Source organism: Puma concolor, chromosome C2, assembly GCF_028749965.1.
Source record: "Puma concolor isolate L17-30 chromosome C2, mPumCon1.1.hap2, whole genome shotgun sequence".
Taxonomy (NCBI): domain Eukaryota; kingdom Metazoa; phylum Chordata; class Mammalia; order Carnivora; family Felidae; genus Puma; species Puma concolor.
In genome coordinates, this window is record NC_141675.1 from 100,589,165 (window position 1) to 100,607,671 (window position 18,507).

Consider the following 18,507-nt stretch of genomic DNA (forward strand, 5'->3'; position numbering starts at 1 on the left):
ACTTCAGTTCAGGTCATGATCTCAGTGTTCATGAATTTGAGCCTGGCATCAGGGTCTCTGCTGACAGCTCAGAGCCTGGAGCTTGCTTCCGATTGTGTCTCCCTCTCTCTCTGCCCCTCCCCCACTCACTGGGAGCTCTCTCTCTCGCAAAAATAAACAAACATTAAAAAAAAAAAACCTTCCTACAAAGCTTTAATGATCTAAACCATTTGGTATTGCCCACACTATAGGCATGCAGATCAATGGAAAATAATTTAGAGTCCACAGATAAAACCAACCTTTTATGGCTCATTAATTTTCAACAAAAGTGCCAAGATAAATGGGGGTAAGAATAATCTCTCCAACAAGTGAACAAACTGGATCACCACTTGCAAAAGAATGAAGATAAAGGGCCAGATAAAGATCCAGCCCCATATTCACAAAATAACCCCAAGTTAACCTCCTCCTCCTCCTCAGTGTGTTGTCATCAAAGTCATACATCATCAGTTCATTTAAGTTCTGCAAAATTTGACTAAACCATTCTAAAAGAATTCAAAGTTTATGTATTTTTTGAGACTGTATTATAAACTGTATCTCTACCATTTAAAGTTGTATATTGAAGAATAGTTCAGAATAATTTTTTGGCAATATTCTCATGTGCTGTGAAAAGATTAAGTATATTTGTTCCTTTAAGAAATAATGTTATTGAGGCACCTTGGTGGCTCAATTGGTTGAGTGTCCAATCGTTTATTTCAGCTCAGGTCAGGATCCCAGGGTCATGGGATCAAGCCCCACACTGGGCTCCGTGCTAAGCATGGAGCCTGCTTAATATTCTCTTTCTCCCTTAGCCGCTCACACACACACACACACACACACACACACTTTAAAAACATAAGATACATTTTTAAAAAGATAAAATTTTAAAACAAGGGAAGAATGCTATCAGAAAAGTTTTGAGCATCATAACGTCCATAAAAACAAATACTGCTCTAAAATGATGACATCCAATATCTTATTTGTCACCCAGGAGGGATGGTGTCTACTTGAAACGTGGCCAATCAGTTGAGATGTAAGATGTGACAAACTGTCTTGGGAGATGTGCTGAGGATGTGTACAACTGGCCTGCACATATTCCTGCAATGGTAGGAGTGAAAAATGGCACTATTAGTTGGGAAGAGTATTAGTTTTCTAGGGCTGCCTCAATAAAGGACCAGAATCTAAGTGGCTGAAACAACAGAAATGACTGTGTCACAGTTCTGAAGGCTAGAATTCCAAGATCATGGTGTCAGCAGGGTGGGTTCTTTCTGAGAGCTATTCGAGACAGATTTTTCCATGCTGTCTTTGTTCAGTTTTGAGGCCCTGGCTAGAGGCAGTTAGTTCCCCCTGTGGAGCACTTGATTAAGTCCCCATCCCAACCACTTCTTTATGAGGGATCCCACTCCAGAGTGCTATCCAACATGCACCTACCCTGATAGCCCCAGGACCCAAACCTAGACCACTAGGGAGAGTCCTTGTGCTCTGGATCCCATGAAATCATTCCAATTAGCCAATGCATGGGAACACAGGACACCAAGTGAACTCCACTCCATCTGCCATACAAAAGCTTCTCCCTACAGTTCTCACTATTACCAGAACAGAACCTGGTTCATCCCCTGTGTGGCCAAGCATGGCAGCCATCTTTCATTTGGAATTATAGACAGTTTGCCTTTCATCTATCTGAGTATCATTGTGTTGTGTCCACCATCAAAAAAAATCTTTTGATCTTATAAAACATTGACACTATGGGCAAGATTGCATAGCCACAACTGCTTACTCTTGCATAGCTTCTTGGGGGTCTGCTCTTGCCTTACTAATTTATTCCAAATCACCAGGAGAACAGCTTGGGAAGTGTTGCCTATTGGTAAGCTTGTGCTTTAACTTGCAGCCTGCTGCTGTGTCTGCTGGTGGTTTCCATGTGTCTCCTTACCCAAATCTTCTTGGTGTTGGAAGATTAAGAAAAAACAAACAACAGTCCTAAATGGCTAGACTCCACTTCCTGGATACAATTAGGACAATAGGAACAATAGGCCACATGGGTCACACTTTCCAGGTCCAACCTTAAGTTGTGTTTTCAGTCTGCTGTAGACTGTGTATTTGTGTCTCCCTCACCCCAATTTTTGTATTGAAGCCTGTTTTTCCAGTGTGATGGCATTTGGAGGCAGAGACTTTGGGAGCTGATTAGGTTATAAGGACATAGCCTTCATGAGTGGGAGGAACGTCCAGAGAAACTGCAGAGAGCTAGCTCGTCCTTTCTACCATATGAGGACATAATGAAAAATTGGTCTACGAACTAGCAAGCAGATTCTCAGCAGACACCAAATGTGTTTGGCGTCTTGTTCTTAGACTTCCCAACTCTAGAATTGCAAGAAATAAATTTCTATTGTTTATAAGTCACCCAGTCTATGGTGTTTTGTTGTAGTAGCCTGAAGAGACTAAAATAGGGGAATAGGGGCGCCTGGGTGGCGCAGTCGGTTAAGCGTCCGACTTCAGCCAGGTCACGATCTCGCGGTCCGTGAGTTCGAGCCCCGCGTCGGGCTCTGGGCTGATGGCTCAGAGCCTGGAGCCTGTTTCCGATTCTGTGTCTCCCTCTCTCTCTGCCCCTGCCCCGTTCATGCTCTGTCTCTCTCTGTCCCAAAAATAAATAAACGTTAAAAAAAAAAAAAAAAATTTAAAATAGGGGAATACACACTCTGATGCAATAAGCAATCAGTTTAAATTAATTAATTAATTAATTAATAAGTAAATAAATTAAGTATGTCACAAAGTAAGGTAGACAAAACAGGATGCTGTGGCCTTTAATTAAAATAGTTAATATGGCTCAATGTAGGTTAAAATAGGTCCTTTAATGATTGAAACATTCTATAAGACCTAATCAATAATTACGTGATTATTCCCACTGGGTCCCCATTTGACACCTCAATTGCACCTGTTCTAAAACATGCAAAGAATAAATGGTGCCTCAGGGTAGCTTATTGCAACCTTAGTGCCAGTGCTGCATCCATTAAAATCCACATGCCCCAAATACAACATTATTAAAATTAGTAATGACATCTGATACGTTTTATTCAGTGCGTATTTCAGCAGTCTTTGAGTTTGCCGTCATCCTTAAAGGGGCACAATACACCTCTACTGGACTGCCCTTGGATGATCTCAGCAGCCCTGCTGTCACACTCAGGCTTTGCAGGCAGGATTTTAACTGCATCCACCTTTCCCCACAAACACAAGTATGATATTACATTAATAACATCTTCATCCGAGGAGTTTTGCTTACCATACTCACTAAGGACATACAAGTCCAACAACTTTTAATCCCTTTTGGGTTCTGGAGGTAACAGATTCTCATTTACTAATTTTATTTAATCTCCCTGATGCTTCTAAAAACAAATGACCTTACATTAACACTCATCCCCAATAAAAGGCAACTGTTTAGGGCAACTTATGTACTCAAATACCCCAAATAATCAAGATTAAAACTGACGTAGAGATCAATGGGTCAATTTTAATACAGTTCTTAATTAAAAAAATATTGTCTAGACCCATTTTTAAGGCTCTGTCTAGAGGAGTCAGTTCCCCTTCTTGAGCAACTGATTAAATCATTTCCCACCCCAATTTCCCTTATCTGGGCTTTCCCACTTCAGGCCCCAGGACTAAGTACCAGACAACTAGGAACAGGCCCATATATAGTTATGCACAGGAACCTGGAAAAGTATGCAAGTTAGCCTTTATGGGAACCCTTCAAACCTAACTCCACCCCCACTTGCCATGCATTTGCTGCATTCTACAGCTCTAGCTCGGTGTTACACTGTCTATGAGGGCCCTGTGTGGTCCTCTGTGGCAGTCTTCTTTTTTTTGGAGCTGTAAGTAAGAAAGAGTTCTGCTTCTCATCTATTCAAATGTTTTTTTGTGTTGTGACTCACCATCAAATGAATTTTGAAATCTTCTAGAGCAAGAAGAAAGAATGTGTTCCTTGCTTCTCTCTTAGCTTCTGGTGGTGTGCTGGAAATCTTTGGAGTTCATTGGCTTGTGGAGGGTGTGCCTTGATCTCTGCCTTCATTTCTACATGGCATTCTCCATGTGTGTATGTGTCCAATTTCCCTCTTTTTGTAACGACACCAGTCATTGGATTAGGGTTTAACCTAATGCTGTGGCCTCGTCGTAACTAATTAGATCTGCAATGACCCTGATCAAAATAAGGTCACATTTGAGGAAATGAGGGTTAGAATTTCAACAGAACACAATTCAACATAATAGGAAGCCTTCATTAATCCACACATTATCTCTATCCTATCTGTGGCCATCAATTTTAATTTTTTGGTATGTACCCAAGAAAATAAAGGCCTAAGTAAAGCAAAAGATATGTACAAAACACATATGTTCATAGAAGCTTTAATTGTATTATTCCTGAAATGGAAAATCCAAGTACACAGCAAAATAGATGAATAAATTATGGCATGGTCAGACCAAAGAACAACTACGTGGCATTATAAAAATGAACTATGGAAAAAATTTCATTTTTATGGAGTTCAAAAACTGGCAAAATGGTGATAGAAGTCAGAGTAGAGTTTCTCTCTCGGGAAGGGATATTGACAGAGAAGGAACAGGAAGGAAACTTCTTGAAGAGTGGAAATGGTCTTACCTTGGTTTTGGAGGTGACTATCTAGGTGCATACACATGTAAAAATTCATGAAGCTATCCACTAAAAGATTTGTGCATTTTACCATGTGTAATTTATGCTTCCCAAAATGCTACTTTCTAAATGAATTGCTACATAATTCATTTTGTCACTTCAGTACTTTGCAAGAACCAATGAATTATAGGTGTTGGGTTTTTTTCTTTATCACTCAACAAAACTCAGCAACATTTCCCGTTCGTGGCTAGTCCGTGGCTAACCACTCCAAATGCATACTCTGGGGAGAATGTCAGCTTTGAGGGTACTGATCTCCATCAATATCATGGTGTCTGGTAAGTCTTATGCTGTGACCTTTTTTTGCAAAAAGTAAAGATATTTTCAGTAGTGACAAGGAGGCCCTTTATCCACTCATAAAATGGTTTGTAATTTGTCCTAGTGGCAGTGATAAATTTGTTTATTATCCAGCAAACCTTCTGATCTACCCTATGTCAGTGGTGCACTGACTAGTTGTCCGGCTGAGTCCAGTGTAATGTGGAGGCCCCTGAAATGGAGTGAAACTGAACTTGTGTGACTAGATAAAATGTAGCGTTTCCTCCAGTGTTTCGGTGTGCACTTTTATTGTCTCTTTGAATTCTCGTTTTTTGGACCTTATGTTTATTTGTGTGATTATTGTTTCTCCTTTGATATTTCTAGTATTTCCAGCTCACAGGCTAAGAAAGAAACCCTAACTTTCTATGGGGTTTTTAAATTTTAAAATAGAGGCAAAAAGTATATGGGGAAAATTTGATTCAGACAACAGGGATCAGAGAACATAAGAATATAGTAATGATTATCTATTCAAAGTCTCTGATTTCAACCTCACATCAGAACAAATGGAATGTTATCCCAAAGCATGAACAGTAGAACAAATGAGTGGAGGAGCTAAAATTAGAGCAGACTCAGGCAGGTGGAAACAAACTTTTGAATCAGTCCTGTCTTTCCTTCCAATCATCTGAAAGAAGTTCCAAAACATTCTGAGCAACACTGTCTTCCACATTTCCATATATGTCCAGTTAAGTGTGAGGAAAACCAGTTCTTTAGAGAAAGAAAGATGGGAATCTAGGGCCAGGAAAGATGAAAGAAATTGGGAGGGAAGGAGAAACATTTGGGAAGAACTCAGAAGACAGTGAATAGCAGATTTGACTCATGAAAAATCACTAGAGAAATACTTACATGTGGCAGGAAACAGATGGCAACAGAAAGATGTAATTGAAAAGAGTAATTAAACCTGTTCATGTAATTGACTCCATTACATATTTGGAGGGGAAAAACCGTAAAATCGAAACATGTATTTGATAAAATTAAACATCCATTTAGTATAAAAAGGTGTTTGTTTGTTTGTTTGTTTGTTTGTTTTTTGCTGTTTGTATTTTAAGACTTAATTTTTTTTCAGTGCAATTTTATGTTTACAGCAAAATTGAGAGGAAGGGGCAGAGATTTCTCATATACCTCACCTCCTAACCCCACCTAGGCACAGCTTCTTTTTCATTATCAACATCCCCTCCAGAGTGTTACATTTGTTACAAGTGATGAACCTACCCTGACACATAATCATCACCCCAAGGCCATAGTTTACGTAGGGTTCATTCTCAGTCTTGTGCATTCTGTAAGTTTGAACAAAGGTACAATGGCATGTATCCATTACTATAGTATCATACAGAGTAGTTTCACTGCCCTAAAAGTCCTCTGTGTCCCCTGTATTTATCCTCCCTCCCCTCTAAACCATGGCAACTGCTCATCTTTTTAGAGTCTCCACAGTTTCTGCCTTTTTCTGAATATTTTATAGTTGGAATTATATGGTATGTAGCCTTTTCATAGGCTTTTTTCACTTAGTAATAGGTATTTCAGTTTCCTCTTTGTCTTTTCGTGGCTCTGTAGGTCATTCTTTTTAGCCCTGAACAATATTCTGTCGTCTGCATAATCCTAATTTATTAAAGCCATTTACCTACTGAAGGGCATCTTGGTTGTTTCCAAGTGTTGGCAACTAAGAATAAAGTTGTTATTAACATCTGTGTGGGGGACTTTGTGGAGACATAATTTTCAACCTAACTGGGTAAATACCAAGGAGTGCTTTTGCTGGATCGTTTTGTAAGAGTGTGTTCAGTTTTTTAAGAACTTATCAAACTATATTCCAAAGTTGCTGTACATTTTGCATTCCCACCAGCAATCAGTGAGTCCATGTTGCTTCCTATACTTGCCAGCATTCGGTATTATTAGTGGTGTAGATTTTGGCCATTCCTTGTGTAATTACTGTCACTCATTTCACTTCTATATAAATATACTCTATCCAATTAAACATATATAAATATATTTATATAGTTACATATTAAATATCTATATACTATATACAACATAAATATATATTCAAAGAATACATTATTGCTCTTATTATTTTGAATAAAATGTTGTCTGTTGGATCAATTAAGAAAAAGAAAAAGAAAGCTTTTATTTTACATTCTCTTATTCATTCTCCAATTGTCTTTCTTCATTAATGTAGTTCTGAATTTCTGACTTATATTATTTCCTTCTCCTTGAAGGACTCTTAACATTTCTTACAAGGCAGGTCTACTGGAAGCAACTTCCCCAATTTTTGTTTGTTTGAGAAAGTCTTTTATTTCTCTTTCACTTTTGAAGGGTAACTTTGTAGGATACAGAATTCTAGGGTAGTGGGTTTTTTTTTATTAACATTTTTAATATTTTATTTCATTCTCTCTTTGCATGGTTTCTTAGGAGAAGTTGGATACAATTCTCCTCTTTATTTTTCTATGAGGTGTTTTATTTCTCTGGAGTTTTCTCAGATTTTTTTTATCTTTGATTTTCTATAGTTTGAATATGATATGCCAGGTCAAGTTTATTTCCCTCAGATTTTTTCTTGCTTTGTATTTTCCAAGCTTCCTGGAACTTTATTTGGTATCTTATAGTAACTTGGAGAAACTCTAAGTCATTGTTTCAAAAATTTCCTCTATTCTTTTCCTCTCATTCTTCTTTCTTTTGATTTTTCCATTACACATGTTTTACACATTTTGGTAGTTGTCCCACAGTCCTTGGATACCCGTTGTGTTTTTTTTAATTGTTTATTCTCTCTTTTTTCAGTTTTGGAGGTATATATTGATATATTCTCTAGCTTAGAGATTCCTTCCTCAGCCATATCCAGACTATTAATAAGGTCATCAAAGACATTCTTCATTTCTGGTAATGTTTCTGATTTAATTTTGCCAATTTTGCCTCATGTATTTTGAAGCTGTTACTAGGTATAGAGGCATATCTTGTTTCATTGTACCATTGTTTTACTTTATTGTATCTTGAAGGTATCATGGTTTTTACAAGTTGAAGGTATGCCAAACGTGCATTGAGTACATCTATCAGCACCATTTTTCCAACAGCATTTGCTCACTTTGTGTCTCTGTGTCACATTTTGGTAATTCTTGAAATATTTGAAACTTTGTCATTATATTTGTTGTGGTGATCTGTGATCAGTGATCTCTGATGTTATTATGCAATTGTTTTGTGGTGTCACTAACCATGTCCATATGAGATGGTGGATGTAAGTGATACGTGTGTGTGTGTGTGTGTGTGTGTGTGTGTGTGTGTGTGTGTTTTGGCTCTTCCCCCATCTCTGTCTCCCTCTCATCAAGCCTCCCTCACAAAACAATATTGATAGGTCTCCATAAGACACAATATTGATACTAGGCTAATTAATAACCTCCCAATGAACTCTAAGTACTCAAGTGAAAGGAGGAGTTGCATATTTCTCTCTTGAAATCAAAGTTAGAAATGATTCATAAACTTAATGAAGAAGGCATGTTGAAAGCTGAGACAGGTCAAAAGCTAGGCCTCTTGTGCCAGCAGTTAGCCAGGTTATGAATGTGAAGGAAAAGTTCCTGAAGGAAATGAAAGTGCTATTCTCATGAACGCACTAATGATAAGGAAGTGAAACAACCTTATTGCTGATAAGGAGAAAGTTTCAGTGATCTGGAAAGAAGACCCACACAGCTACAACATTTCCTGAAGCCAAAGCCTAATGCAGATAAGGCCCTAACTCTCCTTGATTCTATGGAGACTGAAGGAGGTGAGGAAGCTGTGAAAGAAAAGTTGGAAGCTAGCAGAGGTTGGTTCATGAGGTTTAAGGAAAGAAACTGTCTCCATAACACAAAAGAGCAAGGTGAAGCAGCAGGTGCTGTTGTAGAAGCTGCAGCAAGTTATCCAGAAGATGTAGCTGAGATAATGCATGAAGGTGACTACACTAGGGGCACCTGAGTTGCTCAGTGGGTTAAGCATCCGATGTTGGCTCAGATCATGATCTCATGGTTTGTGAGTTCGAGCCCCGTGTTGGGCATGTGCTGACAGCTCAGAGCCCGGAGCCTGCTTCAGATTCTGTGTCTCCCTCTCTGCCCACCTCTGTTTGTGCTCTGTCTCTCAAAAATGAATAAGTGTTAAAAAAAAGTGACTACACTAGAGAACAGATTTTTAAAGAGACGAAATGGTCTTATATTGTAAGGAGATGTCATGACTTTCTGAAATTCTCTCTTTCTCGTATCCTGTATGTTTGTTTTTTGCTATAGTTTTCCAGTTTCAATAAGCAGTGAATCAATGAGTAAATTGAACTCTTTTGTATTATCCTAATCTGCCTAGTTATTTTTGGAGGAGTGGGGTGTGGGGGAAGCATATATTTCTGTTTGTGTTTTAATTCTCCTTTTATTTATTTAAACATCCTCACCACATTTATTTTATGCCCGGTGTTTCATAATTCTACTATCTGAAGTTCTGAATCTTATTCTTCTCTCTAGGAATAACAGATGGCAGCTAATAAAAATAATATTATCTGACTTTATGGTTCCTTGTTTCTTCCTGTGTTTTGTAATTTTGAAATGTCAGCTCAAAATTGTGTGGCTTTGAGTCTGAAAACTGGTTTGAATATAGAAACCTGGTGAAGGACCATGATTTTCCATTATCACAGCTGACCCCAGTTCTTACTCACTGCTATGGACTGAATGTGTCCTCCAAAACTCTTATGTCAAAACCCAATCTCCAATGGGATGTCCTTTGGAGATGGAGCCTTTGGGAGGTAACTTTGTCATGAGGATAGAGCTCTCAGATTAGTACCTTTATAAGAAGAGACCCAAGAGAGCCTGCTTTTTCTCTTTCTCTCTCCCTCTGCCACTCCATGTGAGAAGACAGTGAGAAGACAGCTGTCTACAAGCCAGGGAGTGGGCTTTCATTGGACATCATGTCTGCTAGTACTTTGAGCTTAGACTTCCAGCTTCTAGAACTGTGAGATAAAGTGTTTGTTATTACGCCACTCTTTGGTATTTTTGTTGCAGGAAGCAAAACTGATGTAAGACACCCATTTATCCTTGATCTGGCCATATAAGGCAAACCATACCGTCTTTGGCTGCCCTTCTCTCTTACCCTTAAGAACACTAAGATTTATCTGGCTTTTGCCCCAGATCTTTCAGGTCAGAGCCTCTTGGTTGTCATTGTGGCCTCGCTACTGTTTATGATTATGTACTTTGCCCCTGCCTATTAAGTGCTGTCACCTTGTCTTGATATTGCAGAATCCTATCACCCTCTCTGTGGCCAGCCCCACACTTTCCCACAGATGATGGGAACCTCCCTAGATAGTGTGCATGGATATCAGCAGTCTGGTGATTTGGGAGAAGGCCCACAACCCTGAGCACTTCAGGGAATTTCCCTCGTGTAAATAAAAAGGAGGGTTTCAGAATTCTGTCTGCTTTTGTGGGATGGAGAGAAGACACAGAATCCTAAGACTTCCACCTCAAAAGGAACCTCGGGAATGAAGAAGGTACCTCCTTAGGTAAGGTCTGAGAGACCTCCCAGAATCTCCAGCTGGGCTGACAGGTGAATATCTTTTTCTGAAGAAGCCAGGCAGTAAAGACTGGTGGGGGGTGGGTGGGAGGGGTGGGTGGTGGTGACAGCTCCTTCAAGTGTGAAGACATGAGCGATGCAACGCTTCCAAAACATTCAAGGAAACATGACATCACTAAAAGAACATCAAGCCCCAGTGGCTGATCTCAAAGCAATGGAGCTCTGCATGCCTGACAAAGAATTCAAAAATAGTCTACTTAAGGAAGCTCAGTGAGCTACAGGAGAACACAGTTTGACCCCTAAATAAAATCTAGAAAACAATCTATGAGCAAAGGGAGTGTTCAAAAAAAGAGTGTTCAAAAAAAGAGGTAGAAATCATGTAAAGGACACAATGGCAAATTTTATGCAAAGACTACACTGAAAAATTCAATCAAGAGTTCCAACAACAGAGTCATCAAGCAGAAGAAATGATTAGTGAACACAAAGACATAATTTGAAATCATCCAGTCAGAGGTAAAAAGCAAACCAACAGAAAGAATGGAAGTGAGGGAAGAAAGTCTCGGGATGTTATGAAACACCAACAAACCAAGTAATATAGGCATTACTGGCCCCAGATAAGCATAAAAGAAAGGAGCAGAAAGCTTATGCAAAGTAATAATGAGAGGCAATCTCCTAAATCTGTGGGGAATGAACATCCAGATCCATGAAGACCAAAGAACTTGACTGACCGTAAAGAAATCTGCACTAAGACACATTACAATCAAATAGAAAAGAGAAACTTTTGAAAGCAGCAGAGGAAAAGTGAGTGGTCGTATATAAAGGATGCCCAGATTTCTCAGCACAGACCTTGCAGACCCAGAGAGTGGGATGATACCTTCAAAGTGCTGAAAGAAAAATCCAGCCATTGAAATCCTTCACTTGGAAAACCAGAAATAAAGGTGAGGTAAAGACTTTCCTAGAAAAAACAAGAAGCTGACAGACTTCATCAGTACTAAACCTAGCTTACAAGAAATTCTAAAGGGAGCCCTTCAAATTGAAATAAGAGGACGCTGGGCCACTTAGGTGGCTCAGTCGGTTAGGTGTATGACCCTTGCGTTTGTCTCGGGTCATGATCTCTTGGTCGTGGGGTCGAACCCAGATTGGACTCTGTGGTGACAGTGTGGAGCCAGGTTGGGATTCTCTCTCTATTCCTCTCACTCTGCACCACCCCAATCAAACTCTCCCAAAAACAAATAAAGTGAAAATAAATAAATAAATAAATAAATAAATAAATAAATAAAATGAAACGAGAGGGTGCTAACCAGCAACATGGTGACGTATGTAGAGTAAAACACATTGGTAAAGGCCAATATATAATTAAATTCAGAATAATGTAATTCCATAGTGGTGGTGTGTGAATTACTTTAACACTAGTACACATGCTTAAAAAAACTTCTAAAAATAATTATAGCTATAATAATCTGTTAATGAATACACAAGTTAAAACTATGTAAATTGTGACATCGGTAAAATAAAATGAGGGAGGAGATGTAAAAATATTCAGTATTGTATGCAATAAAATTACGCTGTAATCAGCTTAAAGTAAGTATAAGGTGTTGTACATATGCCTCATAGTTACCGCAAAGAAAAACATTTTGTAGATACAAAAAGATATAGAAAAAGAAATCAAATCATACTGCAAAAAAAAATCATCAAATCACAAAGGAAGCCAGCAAGAGAGGAAGAAAGGAATAACGGAACTTCAAAACAGTCAGAAAACAATGAACACAATAGCAATAGTATGTACATACTTTCCTATCAGTTGTCTTAATATAAATATAGGGGCACCTGGGTGGCTTAGTTGGTTGAGCATCTGACTGTAGCTCAGGCCATGATATTGTGGTTTGGGAGTTGGAACCCCATATTGGGAGCCTGTTTGGATCCTCTGTCCTCCTCTCTCTGCCCCTCCCCTGCTTGTTCTCCCTCTCTCTCTCTCTCTTTCAAAAATAAATAAACATTTAAAAAATTAAATGGACTCAATTCTCCAATCACATGGTATATAGCAGGCAAATGGATAAGAAACCAAGATTCAACAATATGCCACCTACAAGAGACTGACTTTAGCCAAGAATATACGCAGGCTGAAAGTGAATGGATGGAAAAAGGTGTTCCAGGGAAATAAAAACCAAAAGAAGGTAAGGATAGCTATATTTAATATTAGAGAAAATAGACTTTAAGTCAAAAACTGTAAACAAAGACAGAGATCTTCACTCTCTAAAGGTAAAGAAGTCATTTCATCAAAAGAATTTAACATTTGTAAATATTTATGCATCCAACATCAGAGCACTAAATATATAGAGCAGATATTAACAGACCTGAAGAAGAAATAGAAAACAATACAGCATTTACAGGGAACTGTAACAACCCACACTGAGAAATGAACAGATGATTCCAAATAAAACCAATAAGGAAACAATGGACTTGAACAACACTGTAGGCCAAATGGCCTAACAGACATGTATAGAACATTCTTTCCAACAATAGCAGAATACATTCTTCTCGAGCACACACAGAATATTCCACAGGATAAATCATAATTTAAAAAAATTGTTGTGTTTTACTTCATACAGATCTTTTCAGAACCCAGATTTGAAGTAGATTAGGACTAATCTGATTGTCAGAAAAGTCTTTGATTGTCAGAAAGTCTAAGGGAAGGAATGCATGCGGGTCTCAGGAAGGATGGAATTAGAAACTTTAGCTAGTTTCTTTCTCTCTCTCTCTCTCTCTCTCTCTCTCTGCTTCTGCTTCATTCTTCCCAGGATAGATGCATTAGTCAGCAGTCCTCAGGGAAACAGAATAATGGCGAGAGAAAGGAAAGACAGAAGGAGAGAGGAAGGGAGGGGAAAGAGAGAGACTTTTTAATGAATTGGTTCACATGATTGTAGAGGCTTGGCAAGTCCAGAATCAGCAGGCTGGGCAAGCGGCTGGGCAAGCGGCTGGACAGCCAGGAAGAGGAGCAGTTTGAGTCTGAAAGCAGACTGCTATAGAATTTCCCTTTCCTAGCAGGTCAGTCTTTTTTTAAATAAGACCTTCAACTGTTTGGACAAAGCCCACGCACATTATGGAAGGTAATTTCCTTTACTGAAAGCCTATCCATTTAAATGTTAGAATCTTATCTAAAAAAATACCTTCACAGAAACATCGAGAATTGTGTTTAACTAAATATGTCTAGGAACCATGGCCTCACCAAGTAGACACATAAATTTAGTGATCGCTGTAAGAAAAGGGGAGGAAAAGAAGAATGGACTATTCTCAATCTGGTTCCAAAATTCTCGTGAAAGTACTCTCATTTGCGCAGCTGGGTGAGGTGCCCACCAGTGGATCAAACAACTTTAATCAGGAGATGGATCTGGACAAAACACTATACTCAGTCCCCATCATGTGAGGTACCCATGATGGAACAATCCACTGTGGCTAGGAGAGGAGTGGAGGCAGGGTTACCCTGGAGAAAATTATTGTCAAGTACAGAGCAAGGTGTCTCATAAATGGAAAATCATTGATGAAGAGCTTATGGCATACTTTTTAAATGTTAACATGGTTTTCAACATAATGACGGAATAACTTCTAGTTCCTGTTTTGTAAATCTTTTTTTTGTGGAATTTAATTACAAATAACTGATTGTCTATCATAGTGTATGTAAGATGTGGATAAACAGTGCCTTGCACTCCATTTAAGTCTCTAAAATTGCTTTCATGTACTTTTCTGTCAACATTTTCTAGCTTTAACAAACAGTTCACTTATGGACAGACAACAGAGAAGTTTCATACTCCCTGTGGAAGGTAATATGATTTTTAATTTTTTTCTAGAGGTCAGTGCTAAAGGGCAAAGTGTTGAACTTCCTTAGAAACAGGTTGATGGGCTGGTCAGGGGGCCGTCCTGAGCCCGGTTGAGGAGTATGATGGTCTGAGTGCTGAGGTGTGAGGGACCCTGAATGACCCCGGGCCTCCTCCCCCCGGGCAGTGCACATTCCACCTGAGGATTATGGAGCTCTCCCTGTCAGGCACTGTGCTAGGCCATGTGGGGAACACGGGGACAAACAAGAGTAGCTAGAGCACCAGAGCGCCCTAAGGGGCTCATTTCGCGGGGGAGCCCAGATGTCAGCACGGATGGCATTTGACAGAGGAGATGAGCAATCACATCAAGTGTGCTGGGAGTGTAGAGGAGAAGGCGAAGCAGCAAGGCTCTGAGAAGGCTTCACAGCAGGTGCAGCGTGTGAAATGGCTCTTAGGGGAAAAGGAGCATTTTCGTGGACAAAGAGTGGTCTGTAGGCCACCCCAGTCTGCAGGAACAATGTGAGGAAAGACCCAGATATGCAGCGGTGCTTGGTGTTTTCTTTGCGAAGTGTGGGGGCGGCTGAGCAGTGATAAGATGGCAAAGGTGAGTCCATCTGCAAAAGAGGGCTTTTGAAGGCAACACAAGGACATGTAAGTGCTGTCTTCGGGCAGGGAGAGGTCTCTGAGGGGTGTTAGATGGAGGGGATCACACCCGTGTCCCAGAATCCTGGACCTGCTGCAAGGTCAGGTGTGAACCGAAGAGGGGAGAGATTTGAGACGGACACAGACGTCAGGAGACTTCTGCAGGAATCCAGGTGTGTGGTGATGGGGTGGTAATCTAATATCTGGCAGTGAGGACAGAAGGGAAAAGCCCCAAATCTCATAGGGATTGGTCTGTGTGCAGAAGGGCTGGAGGAGCCTGGAGGAGAGTCACAGACACAGGATGCAGAGAAGCTGGAAGGTGACTGCTGGTTCTGGAGCCAATAGGAGAATCCACCCGCTATTCCCCTGTGATGCAGGAGGTGAAATTGTGGTAGCTGATCACAGGGCTGTGAGGAGATTATATTTGTTAGACAGGTGCCAACCCCACTGAGTTTGGGGGACTGACTGGTCACTGGTAAATTATCGCAACAGGTGTGAATAGAGAAAGAGAAGGATTAAGAAAGGGTGACTGACAGGAATCACAGAAGTCCCATCACAGGTGAAGGGGGATTGCTGGAGGGTCCTAGAGCAGAGGAAGGTGAAAGAACAGAGATTGTCCATGGTGCTTGTGATCCTCACCCTGGGAGCCACTTCTCTGGAGACGGCGCCCCTGTTAAAAATGCATATGATTATTTAATTAGCTAGTAATTTCCTTTTAAACAAGAGAGTCAGATCTTGAGAATAAATAGCAGGCAACATATTAAAACCTTAGACTGTTCACAAGCAGAAGTGCAAACCCCTGAGAACACAAAAGAACATTCACAACATGTTCTTCACCACCCTCTTCCCTATTTGGTTTCATCTTCAGTATCTTGTTTTTGAGCACATGGATGTTCACCCACACCCCCTCTAGCTGTTCTCTAAGCAGCTAACTTTTTGCTTGTCTCCAACCTTGGCCAAGGCTCATTTTCACAGGGTGCCACTTGTAGTGGTGAATGGATCATGGATTTCACTGCCCTCTCAGATCTGCTTTAAAATCTGCCCACCACCCCCCATTGAGGTACATGGGTGGCTCAGTCAGTTATGCATCTGACTCTTGATTTAGGCTCAGGTCATGATTTTATGGTCGTGAGTCAAGCCCCGTCTGGGTTCCATGCTGGGCTGGGTGTGGAGCCTACTTAAGTTTCTCTCCCTTTCTTTCCCTCAGCCACTCTCTCAAAAATAAATAATAAGTAAATAAGTAAGTAAATAAATAAATAAATAAATACATAAATAAAATATGTAAGTAAGTAAATATCCTCTCTTGCTTCCTGTAGTTATGGGATCTTGATTGGTTCGTGAAATGCGAGGGCATGAGTCCATCATCACAGAAGAGGCAGGGTACACCAAAAAAGGAGAGGAGGGATCTCAAACGAGAGTTTAGCACCCACAAGCTCCATGCACAAAACAATTTTGCCCCATCACGCTAGTTCTGCTCAATGTAAAGGGATGAGCTCCTTGCCAGTCAGCTGGGTTACAGGTGCATAGACCCTGACTTCCTTAATCCTCTCTCAGCAAACCCCTCCCAGTCAGGGACCCATTATGCTGTATGTCGCAGGGCTTAATTTTGACTTTAAAGTTGGACAAAAGGAGTGAATTTATGTAATTCTTGTAATTCGAATATAGAGACGCAATCTGTGAGCAGAGTTCACAGTTGAACTGTTTGGCAGTGTACGTGTGACTCAATAGGAAGGAAGGAAGGAAGATCTGTTGATTTTACTGATTGTGATTCTCCAAAAATAAAATTAGCTTTGAAAATGTCCAGATTGGTCAACATGAATCCCATCTTATGTTTTTAATGAGTATGTTTGTCCAAATTGCCACTCTTAGGGGTAAGCATTTAGTTCTGATATTACAGATTTATTCTCTCTCATTAATACTTAGGAGGAGAGGGCTGGGTGGGTGGCTCACTTGGTTAAACATCTGACTTCAGGTCAGGTCATGATCTTGTGGTTCGTGAGTTCAAGCCCTGCGTCAGGCTCTGTGCTGACAGCTCAGAGCTTGTAGTCTGCTTCAGATTTTCTCCCTGCCCCTCCCCCCACTCACACTCTCTCTCAAAAATAAACATTAAAAATTTTTTTTTAAAAATTCTCGGTGGAGAAAACCAAATCATCAGTTTTTCTAGTTTCTATCCTAGTAAGCATGAGTTACAAGATAAATCTAATAGTCTCTATGACAAAAAGATTAGATTTAGATGATTTTGTCTTTTAATTCATATTGTGTTTTCTTGTTTGTTTCTTACATATCAAAGCCTGTGAATCAATGTACAAATGCTTAAAATATTACTCACACTGAAAATAGGTATAGTTTATCTAAGACCACAGTATAAAGGAGAAAAATGGGCTCATCTTTGGATTTGTTTAATGTGTTGTATGCGTTTTGCACGTTTAATTTTTTATGTAAGCCTAATATTTTTGGAATAAGGTTACCAGCAAAGTCATGTTCTAGTATACTTTAAATATTATGTCGTAGAAAATTTAACATGGATTTCTTTTTCAACTTTTTCTTCATCATTTGCTTTGTGTGTGTGTTCAGCTAACACTTCCCTGTCTAAGCCTGTGGATACAAAGGTTGTGCTCTCTTGCCCTCCGATCACCCAGAAAGCTGTGCTGGTAACAATAAGATGGGAAATAATCCTCAGAGACAAGCCTTCCTGCACCAGAGCCTACAGGAGAGATACAAATGAGACCAGGGCCATAAACTGTAGTGACGAGACAATATCCTGGGACTCCAGACCTGATCGGAATCCCGCCCTTCAGATCGATCCAGTGGCCATCACTCATGATGGATATTACAGGTGTGAAGTGGTCACAACTCATGGGCATTTCTATCATGGATATCACCTGACAGTGTTAGGTAAGGAGCATCGTATATTGTGGGATGTCAGATGACCAGATTTGGACTGAAACAGATGTCACTCTCTATTCCATATCCGTGTGTTAAGACTGAAGCATTTTCCCCTGCATCTCTGCAGTGCCCCCCGAGGTGACGCTGTTTCAACTTGAGAATGGAACTATCGTGTGTAGGGCAGCTGCAGGGAAGCCAGCGGCGCAGATCTCCTGGACCCCAGGGGGAGATTGTCACACTGTGGAAGAGCCACTGGGCAATGACACCGTGACCGTCCAGAGTTCGTGCCGCTGGGAGGACCACCGGGTATCTAACGTGTCCTGCTCTGTGTCCCATCTGACTGGCAACAGGAGTCTGTCCATTGAGAGGAATTCTGGTTAGTAATTCCAGCTTTTGTATGATGATTTCATTCCTTCAGAGAAGCTATGGAAGAATGAAAAAGGAGTGTATGGTCAATTTCACTCAAGGAAAATTTCTCCAGCCCCTCTTTTATGTCCTTCTTCTCCACCATTCAGAATTATGTCCAGAAGACTAATGCAGAATTTGGTTTAAGAAGCCATATTTTAAATGATGTTTACTTTTTAATAATTATAATAAAAATAATTTAATAATTTAAATTATTAAATGTAATTATTTCTGTTCTGTGCAAGTAAT

General features: G+C 40.0%; 2 protein-coding genes across 2 annotated transcripts in view; both read left to right on the forward strand.

Moving 5' to 3' along the window:
- The window catches only part of CD200R1 (CD200 receptor 1), a 150,341-nt gene that overhangs the window by 48,702 nt on the left and 83,132 nt on the right, over positions 1 to 18,507 (forward strand). The gene's annotated exons all lie outside the window — the stretch shown is intronic.
- Positions 4,887 to 18,507, forward strand: part of LOC147577451 (cell surface glycoprotein CD200 receptor 1-like) — a 13,731-nt gene continuing 110 nt past the window's right edge. Inside the window, exons 1-4 of the mRNA XM_086675437.1 lie at positions 4,887 to 4,980; positions 14,272 to 14,331; positions 17,542 to 17,862; positions 17,981 to 18,507. The exon at positions 17,981 to 18,507 is cut by the window's right edge and continues 110 nt beyond it. Of these exons, the coding sequence (XP_086531563.1) occupies positions 4,917 to 4,980; positions 14,272 to 14,331; positions 17,542 to 17,862; positions 17,981 to 18,234 (699 nt within the window). The 5' untranslated portion in view covers positions 4,887 to 4,916 and the 3' untranslated portion in view covers positions 18,235 to 18,507. The remainder of the gene's footprint in view (positions 4,981 to 14,271; positions 14,332 to 17,541; positions 17,863 to 17,980) is intronic.